The following is a 9,375-nucleotide window of genomic DNA, read 5'->3' as shown; positions in this document are numbered from 1 at the left end:
CGCAATCCCTTCTCCTCCATTCTCCTCTCGGGATCTTGGGCACGCACGCACATGCGCCCAGCGTGAGTTTTAAGCCACCGGGTCCGGGACACGAACCGCAGTTGACTACGTGGGAGTCCAGCGACATAGCCATTATGCTAACTGCTGGTTCCCAGTAGCTTTTATTCTTGTGAAAATGTTTTGTAATCAATAAAAATCCCATAAAACAAGTATGAGCAAATATCATTGTAGTTTAGTTATGTTATGAATCAAACAGAATTTTGTATGTTGATGTAGGAAACACCACCTACACTTAATTCTCTCTAAACATATATCTTTTAAGACAGGGCTCACCATGTTGTGATCCTCCCCTCAGTTGGAATTACAGGCACACATCACCACACCTGGCTCTTCTTCAGACAGGGTGTTTCCCAGGCTAGCCTCAAGCTCAAAATCCTCTTGTGTCAATCCCAGTTGCTGGGATTATTAGTACATGCCACCATGTCTACACTACCACACCTGGCTTTTAAGTTGGACAGAGAATTGAACCCTCCCATGTGGTCCCAGACTGAGGAGCATAGCATCTTAGCAATGTGCATTATAGTGGTTGGGTCAAGTGCAGGAGGGAAAAATAAATCCCAAGTTCAAAACAGCTGACTTATATTAAAATTTCTGGACAGCTGTTGATGGATTCTATGTTTATCCTGAGATTCTATGACAATATTTCTCTAAGGTTTTTTTTTTTTTTGACTTCGGCTTTTTCTGTTTTCAATTTTATGATTTCCTGTTTTCATTCCATTGTTGTACATCTCTATAGCATGATGGTTTTTCTTTTTTTCTTTTCTTTTCTCTTCTTTTTTTGGAGAGGTTTTTGCTATAGGGCACGTACACTCGCCAGAAAGTCAGAGAGAGACAGAGAGTCAGAAAGTGAGAAATCACCCGCCAGGGGGGATGGCCACGCCACAATCCCTTCTCCTCCATTCTCCTCTTGGGATCTTGGGCATGCACACACACGCACCCAGTGTGAGTTTAAGCACTGGGTCCAAGACTTGAACCGCAGTCGACTACATGGGAGTCCAGTGACATAGCCATTATGCTAACTGCTGGTCCCTGCATGATGGTTTTTCAAAGTATGCATACAATATGTGATAATATAATCAGGGATTTTACCATATACTAAATATATAATTTTTAACAGAGAATTTTATATTCTTGTATCTTTTAAATCTTTCTTCCCTGAGCCCCTTCCCCTCCATTCTTCTATCCATTTCCCTCCCATAGGGCCTCTGTAATCTACACTTGAACTCCCTACTACTGTATCTTTGGATATTTATTTATTTATTTATTTATTTTTAGAGATTTGGGGTATAGGTTGCATGCGCCTGCCAGAGAGACACAATAAGGGAAAATCATCCCCCAGGGGTATAGCCATGTACCATTCTCCTCTCAGGATTTTGAGCATGTATGCACAAGCACACAGCGTGAATTTCAAGATGCTGGATCCAAGACTCGAACCATGGTCAGCCATGTGGGAGTCCAGTGCCTTAACCACTATGCCACCTGCTGGCTCCATATCTTAGGATCTTTGAATTTCTGCTATAGAGCACAGACATATGGTTTATACAGAGTGAGAATATACAGTGCCTCTCTTTTGCAGTCTGGCTTACTTTACTTAGCATTAAGTCTTCTATATTCATCCACTTTGAATCAAATGGCAGGGTCTCATTGTACTTTATGGCTGAGTAGTATTCCATAGTTTAATGTGCCATATTTTTTCAATACATTCATTAGTTCTTGGGCATTTAGGTTGATTCCATGTCTTAGCAATTGTGAATAATGTTGCAATCAACATGGATGTGCAAATGTCTTTTCAACTGAGTGTATTCCTATTCTTTGGGTAGATACCAAGAAGTGGAATTACTGGGTCATAAATGTTCAACATCTTTATCATAAGGGAAATGTACATCAACACCACAATGAGAGACTATTTAGCCTCAGTCAGAATGACTAAGATTAAAAAACAAGGAATGGCAAGTGCTGGCAAGGCTGTGGTGAAAAGGGAACTGTTTTATGCTATTGGTGGGAATGTAAATTAGAACGGCTATTGTGGAAAACTATATGGAGGTTCCTCAAAAACCTACAAATAGAACTACCATATGATCCTTTAAGTATTTTAAAGGATTTTGAACATATTCATTTTCAGCTACATTCTTCCCTTTAAAAGGGTCTTCATTTTATATACAGATTCATATTTATACATAAAACACACAATGCATAATCATATGTAAGTTGTCAAATATAGAAGTAAAAAACTTATGTTTTCTGTCTCTCCTCTAGTTAATTTGAAGCATTTCCCAATTCATATCCAAATTAAGACAAGCATTAGCATATTTTAATAAAAATGTGTAAGCATTCCAAGATGTTAAAACTGATGCCAATGTTCGAGCCCAGCCCTGTTTTAAATGGCTAGGATTTCCAAGGACGGCAATGGTGGTGAGAACGTACCTGATCATGATCCACCTCTACTGGCTGCTTCTTAATGATCCAGGTGACAGACTCAGAGAGGGGCGGGGTAGTCAGAGACCCCGAGTAGGTCCAGTAATCCGGGCAAGTGGGCATCAGGCAGGAAGGGTCAAACGACCCAAATTCCACAAGGGCATCCTGGCCAAGAGAAGGAGTCACTGAGTCGTTATTTAATTGTGAAAACCACACAGGAATTGATCACCAGGTGATGGCTCACAGGGGCTGTCCCAGAACCAGCAGGGGTCCGGGGGAGCACCAGGGCCTGAGTGGCTTCCTGAAGCATCACTGCTCACGACAGACTCCTGCCCAGGCTTTCTTTCTGCAATTAACTGGATTTCTGAAACTCCTCCATGGGACACAGCCTAAACCGTTCCCTCCCTCATTTCTAGGGAGCTCCCAGAAGGTCTCCTCTGGGTACTCGTGGGAGTTTCAGGCAGTGGTGGTCGTTGAACTCAGAGCTTCTCTGTTCAAGAGAGACTAACTGCGAAGTCTCTTTTCTAAAGTGAAGCTGTTCTGAGTATTTTCACAAGAACTTAGAAGGAGCTGGTGTGCAAAAGAGAGGAGAGGACAGCAGTAGGTTCTTGAATCTTCCCCAGTATGTTCGTGAGTCCTCCCAAGTCTTCCGCCTGATGGCAATAAAACCAGAAAGGTCAGTGCCCATCAATGCAATCAGTACTGTCTCCCACAGTGTGGACCAGGGCCAGGGCTCTTTTTTTTATTTTTATTTTTTTCAGTTTCACTATAGGGAGCTTGCATTCGCCAGAGAAAGGAAAAAGAGAGAGAGAGAGAGAGAGAGAAGGGAGAGAAGAGAGAGAGAGAAAGTGAGAAAATTGCCCTTAAGGGTTTGGTCATACTTCAATGTCCTATTCTCCACTCTCAGGATTTTGGACGTGCACTCACACCACTCACACACACTCAGCGTGTTTTTCAAGGCTCTTAGTCTGGGACTCAAACTGCACAGTCAGCCATGTGGGACCAAGTTGCCTTAACTTCTGCATCACGTGCTGGCCCAGGGCCAGAACTCTTAACATAAGCATCATGAATGGCAAGTCTTCTTTGAAGGCAACATTCAAAAAGAACCTGAATATAATTCACTTCATTACGCTCCCCGATTCAAAGTGCCTTTTGAATGCCTCCACTCTGAGACTGAAACATCAAATACATTTCAAGTGATTTAGGGAAAACAAATTACCTTATGCTTAATTGATGGCAAAGTATCTACCAATTTCTGTAGCTCTTTATGGTGTTTGCCAAGCTAAAGAACAACAAAAAAATATTAAAAGCGATGGACATCTCATAGTAGAAACTGTAATAGAATGTGAATTAAAAGTAAGCACCTGACAGTTACATAAAAACAACCCACTGGAATGAACTGCGCTTATACTGGTAATTTAGAATTTACAGACATCACTGAATCAAATTAGACACAGAGCAAATGAGACGCCAGCAGGGAAAGGTGTCCCTTGCTCCATTTAAGTATCGGTACTTAAATTGAAATTGAAATGAATGAAAATGGAATAAAATGAGGAATTGTTCTGCACATTTGCACCAGCCATATCTCAAGAGCTCAACTGCCATGTGTGGCTGTAGCTGTTCTACTGAACTGTGTATTTTTACACTATTTGAAATACAGTTATTACAATTTTGTCTTTCTTAATTCTTTTTTGTCAGAGAGTGTGTGCAATGGCTGGAGAAAGACAAACAGACAGAGAGAGGGAGAGGGAAGAAAGTACCCCCCAGTGGAGGCATGGTCACACAACAATCCCCTCTTCTCCGTCTGTCAGAATCTGGGGCATATACACATGCTCAGCATATTTTTCAAGCTGCTGGACTGAGATTTAAAGTGCAGTCAGCCATGTGGTATCCAGCTCTTTTAACCACTAGCCCAATAGGGCTGGCTCAGCCATTGTTTATTTTTATCAATGTATTTATCACAACATTCTTGAAGTAAATAACACAATTGTCACGTTCCATCTTTTCATTTTAGAATCCAACACATCATTTACAGCTACTAAGATATTTTTTACCTTTAAAAACACTCCTATCACAGCCAAACCATTTTCTTCCAGTGCTGCATCCTCGAAGCTTTCGAACCTGACTGCATTCCAGTGCACCAAATGCAGCTAAAACCCCATTAACAGTGTGTTAGTGTGGGTCATACAGGGTCACTCTCAAACTGATGATCTCATTCAACTTAGGATATTCACTCTAAATAAAGCCGCTGAGAAAAGCATATGACATTCTGAGGCGAAATGAGATAGAAATAATGAACAGGAAGACATTTAGGCAAGAGTAGCAATGAACTAGTATTACTTTGGAACAAAGGGACCTATTTGAGGAGAAAACTAAAAGAAAATTCATATAGCACAGTGAGTAACAATTCAGTGAGGGACCAATATTTGTCCATTTCCATCCTGATTTGCATGAAATACTAACATCCAAAATAATTTGCATTTAAAGAAGGGACGATGCTTATATTGAGAGAAACAGATTCTCCCTATGGAAATCAGACAGGGGAAGAAATCAAATTTCTTCTTCAAGGGATGACAATATAAAATGTGTTTTTATTTTTAACATAATGTTTAAAACTAAATTAGAGGAAAAGTTGTAAGAAGACATTTTATTTCCTTATGCTATTTCTCTACAAATCATTACTCATCCATCATTCATGAATGCATTATCACCCAGACTCCCAACTGAGACACCTCAAGGTCACAGTTAACTTTGCCTTCTCTCCTAAAGATGACAGGACTCCACGTCTAAGTCCTAATGATTTCATTTCAGAAAAGTTTGATAAATCCTGCTCTTTTTCTTTATTCCTACTGCCAAAGCTTTCATTTCAATTCCCACCATCTCTAACTTGAATTAATCCAACTTGTGACCCTGCACTGTTACCTGGGTTATTACTTTAGACTATAATTTGAGCCCAGTTTAGAATTCTGGAAGAATTCGATTTCAGGATCTTAAGGTTCATTTCAGCTATATTATTTCATATGAAAGAAGTTACCACTTTTACATTCCTCAGCTGGGAATAATCAGGTATGTCCCAGAGAGAGCTATTAAGCATTTATAGGAATCACTTGATTCTGGTAATTTCTTAACATGAGAAACCTTAGCATTACCACTGCTTCTCGAGAGTTGTCACTCTTCCTGACTTTCTCAACATACCTCTGCTGGGTAGCATTTGCTGTCCACAGTGTGCTCGGAGCCCCAGGCATCAATGGCCCCCCAATGAAAATGGAACTGCTTCAGTCGGTAGTTGTGTTCCAGGGGTCCTCCCTCGATCACTGAAATGGTACATCCAACAATTCAGGAGACAGTTATTCATGTTGTGGGGGAGTGTGAGGGAAGGCCAAATATGCAGGTGGACCCCCTACATGAACTATCTTAAATGGAGTAAACTGTAGTACATACAATGGTTTACAAATTTGATTTCCATCTGGTTAATACATGCATAAGAGACAGATCAAATGACACTGAAATTTAACCAAATATCAAGCCACATAGAATTGTCAAAGGCCAATTCTCAACTTGCTTTTATGTTTTATATTTATTGAATCCAGTTTTCTTCAGTGTGCAATAAAATGAAAATTTCCCTCATCATAGTTCTTCAACTCAATCTCATGAAACCAAAATATGGGGACAAAAAAAGTACTCTCTTTTTTATGCACTGACACTTTGCTTTTCATTTTTGAAAAGACTAGCATTTCTTTCCCTTTCATGGAAATGGAACAAAAAATTTGCAAGTCAAAAATTGTCACCCAGGAGATGTTGGCCAAAGGGTACAAAGTTTTAGTTAGACAGGAGGAATAAGTTTTCCAGATCTATTGTGCAGAATGGGGACCATAGTTAATAATATTATACTGAATATTTCAAAATCACTAAATGAGTTGATTTTCCCACTATATATAAAAAAAGACAAGTACATGAGGTGATAGTTAATTAGCTTGGTATTATCATTCGACAATGTGTACATATATCAACACAGTACACTGTGCCCCATAAATATATACAATTGTTGTCAGTTTTAAAAAACACAAAAAATGGTCACTCATCTCCTTTGGGATAGAGTGAACAATGTGAGCCATCCACACATTTTACTATTGGTCCTACATGTTGCATAATCATTTTTGTTTAATCTAGAGTTTCCTGGAACAAGTGAAATCAATACACTATAGGCAAAATAGATAAGTTTTCTAATGTCATCTTTCCTTAGGCTTTAGGTTGTGTTGATCTTTTTCCATTTTGAATTTGCTAAGGCTTATTAGTTTCCCTTCTCTTCCACCTAACCAGATCCTGGTGATCTGTACATGTCAGGCCAATTCAGCCCAATTAAAACTGTCCATCTCATTCATTTAATGATCTTTAGTTTACTGCATTATTAGTTGAATTTTATATGCACCAATGATCAAGTGCAGCAACCCAGAGGAACAAAGATATTGTATATGTCATGCAATAGTCTGTTGTGTATTTTACTGACATTTAGAAAATTCTTACATAATTTCCTCTAAAGAAGTTTTGTAAGAGGCACTTGATAACAATGACCACTTCTCTTTGGGTAGCAGAGGAGGTACAGAGAGCAATACTACATGGTTCATTAAGTTTGTAGGAGGATGGTACTACAGTGCACTGAAATAAAAATAAAATATCTTCCACCAAATCTTGTTTTTAAATGCCAGATCCATATTGTGGAGCATGATTTGAGCGAATATCAAATCCAATCTGTTGAAGGAAATTGAAATTCTAGTTCCATGTGAAATGGCCAAGGCAGAGGAACCGACCAACTTTTCTCTCCTATCCCTAGAAATACACTAGCAACATTTCCTGGCTCTTACTGTGTGTCTCCTCCAAAGATGATAAACAGGACAGAGAGATGTCATCAATGGGCGGCCGCGAGAGGAGGGTGGGCAGAATTGACTTTCAGATGTGCTTTGATTCGCTGACACAGTGTTGATTCATACAGTACTAAACGCATTTTAAAATTATTAGTTGCCATAAAACCCACATAAATATCAACATTTTCAAGTTGATCTGTGAGAATGAGATACCCTGACCACGATGGGCACACAATGACAGGGTGGGTGGGAGAAATGCCCGTCCCCTTTAATAGGTCAGCAAGTTCTGCCCCGTTGCCACTTGGTGCTGGGCACCATATAGTTGTACGTAGGGGAGGGGTGAGATGGGAAGGTATTCTACTGCACAATGTGGTTGCAAACATGCACTGTGTAGGATAAGGACCTCAAGTTTGGATTAAATAGCTATGTGTCATTAGTCACTTGTGCTGGCCATTTCTAAGTGATATCAAATGAGTCTCCTCTCCTGGCAGTCACAACCTTGTGTAATTCCCTCCCTTGAGTGTAAGCTAGATCTCAGGACTTGCTTCTAAGGGCAAAAAGGATGGAATGTCACTTTCAGGATTAGGTTACAAAAAGATTGGGGCTCCCGTTGTGCTTGCCCTTTCTCGCTTTGCTTGCTTCCTTGCTCTGATGATGCAGCTGCCATGCTGTGATCTGCACTATCGTGGGGCCCACATGGCAAGGAAATGAGGGTAGCCTCTGACCATCAGCCACCCAAGAATTAAGGTCCTGAGAGAAGCTGAATCCTGCTAACAGCCACTTGAGTGAGTTTAGAAGAGGATTCCTTGCTAGAGAAGCCTTGAGATAAGACCCCAACTAAGACTAGCAACTTGATCCCAGCCCTATGAGAAACTCAGCCTGAGCACCCAGCTAACCTGGGCCTGGATTCCTAATCTATAGCCTGGTCTGCAAAACTCTCCATGATCTGGCTCTTGCCTACCTCTGAACTTGCTCTTCTGCCACCTCCTTCCCACACTTTGCCCACAGTAATACTGCTTCACCCCTCCACTTTTGCATTGACTGCCCAGGCAACACCTCTACCAGGAAGTCTTCTACTGGCTCCTCATGCACACCGCTAACACTCACTCTGCAGGATAATCATCTTTTCTTAAGTCTGTTTTTCCATCACACTAAGCGCCTTAAAATAAGGGGCCATTCCTTCTTTTTCTTTCTGTTCTGAGCACCTGGAACTTAATAGATCCACAATAAAAGATAGTCTGTCAAGAGGCTGTTGGTTTTAGTTCACTGTGATGTCACTGGTACCCTCAGCAAGAGTAAAGGAAAAGGGCAGAGTCAGATAGGGCAGGTTAGGTGAAGAGAAGGACAGAGAAGGAAGACAGAAGATAGTGAATCAGCGAGCAGAGCAGTCAGAAGATCCATCAAATAAATATACACTTAGGTATTTGAAATTGTTGATATTTTGTTTTTTCTGTGCTTTAAAATGAGAAATGATTAAATTTGTAATAAAATAGATAACAAATACATTTTCACCTAGGATTAATCTGGCTTTCAGAAAGAAATAATTGTAATATTCACTTCCTTCTTTTGCTTTTTATTTTTAAAGTTTATTTATTTCTTCTGGAAGTAAAAGAGAGATCAGTACAGAGAGAGAGAAAGAGTCAGGCACCCCCAACAGGGACTTCATGCTGCAATCCACACCCAGCTTCAGCCAGCCCAGATTGGTGTGTACAGGAAGGCCTTGAAATACAAAGCTAGCAGACAAAAGGATGGTGGAGAGGAAGGTAATACACAGAACCCACACAAAGAAAAGTGAACACAAGAAATAAAAGAATATGAGGAATAATCTGGGGGCAATAGAAACATTCTAAAATTCTAGCAATGGTTGCACAACTCTGTAAATTTGCTAAAAAAAATCATTCAAAATTTCAAAGTAAACTTAAAACCAAAAATATGGGAAAAAAAATTTAAAAAAAAAATTTTTTTTGGGGGGGAGAGATTTTCACTGTAGGGCGCATGTGCTCGCCAGACAGACAGAGAGAGACATAGAGACAGAAAG

General features: G+C 40.1%; 1 protein-coding gene across 3 annotated transcripts in view; it reads right to left on the bottom strand.

Moving 5' to 3' along the window:
- Positions 1-9,375, bottom strand: part of CA5B (carbonic anhydrase 5B) — a 53,507-nt gene that overhangs the window by 11,979 nt on the left and 32,153 nt on the right. For all 3 annotated transcript variants that reach the window (XM_006157948.3, XM_027775454.1, XM_027775455.1), the window contains 4 exons: positions 5,671-5,789; positions 4,530-4,625; positions 3,695-3,757; positions 2,485-2,640 (listed from right to left, as the gene is read on the bottom strand). In XM_006157948.3, coding sequence (XP_006158010.1) covers positions 2,485-2,640; positions 3,695-3,757; positions 4,530-4,625; positions 5,671-5,789 — 434 coding nt within the window. The remainder of the gene's footprint in view (positions 1-2,484; positions 2,641-3,694; positions 3,758-4,529; positions 4,626-5,670; positions 5,790-9,375) is intronic.

The sequence above is a fragment of the Tupaia chinensis genome, unplaced genomic scaffold (assembly GCF_000334495.1).
Source record: "Tupaia chinensis unplaced genomic scaffold, TupChi_1.0 Scaffold000567_1, whole genome shotgun sequence".
NCBI lineage: Eukaryota > Metazoa > Chordata > Mammalia > Scandentia > Tupaiidae > Tupaia > Tupaia belangeri.
The sequence above is the reverse complement of the archived record's forward strand: the minus strand, read 5'-3'. Positions and strand labels throughout refer to the sequence as shown.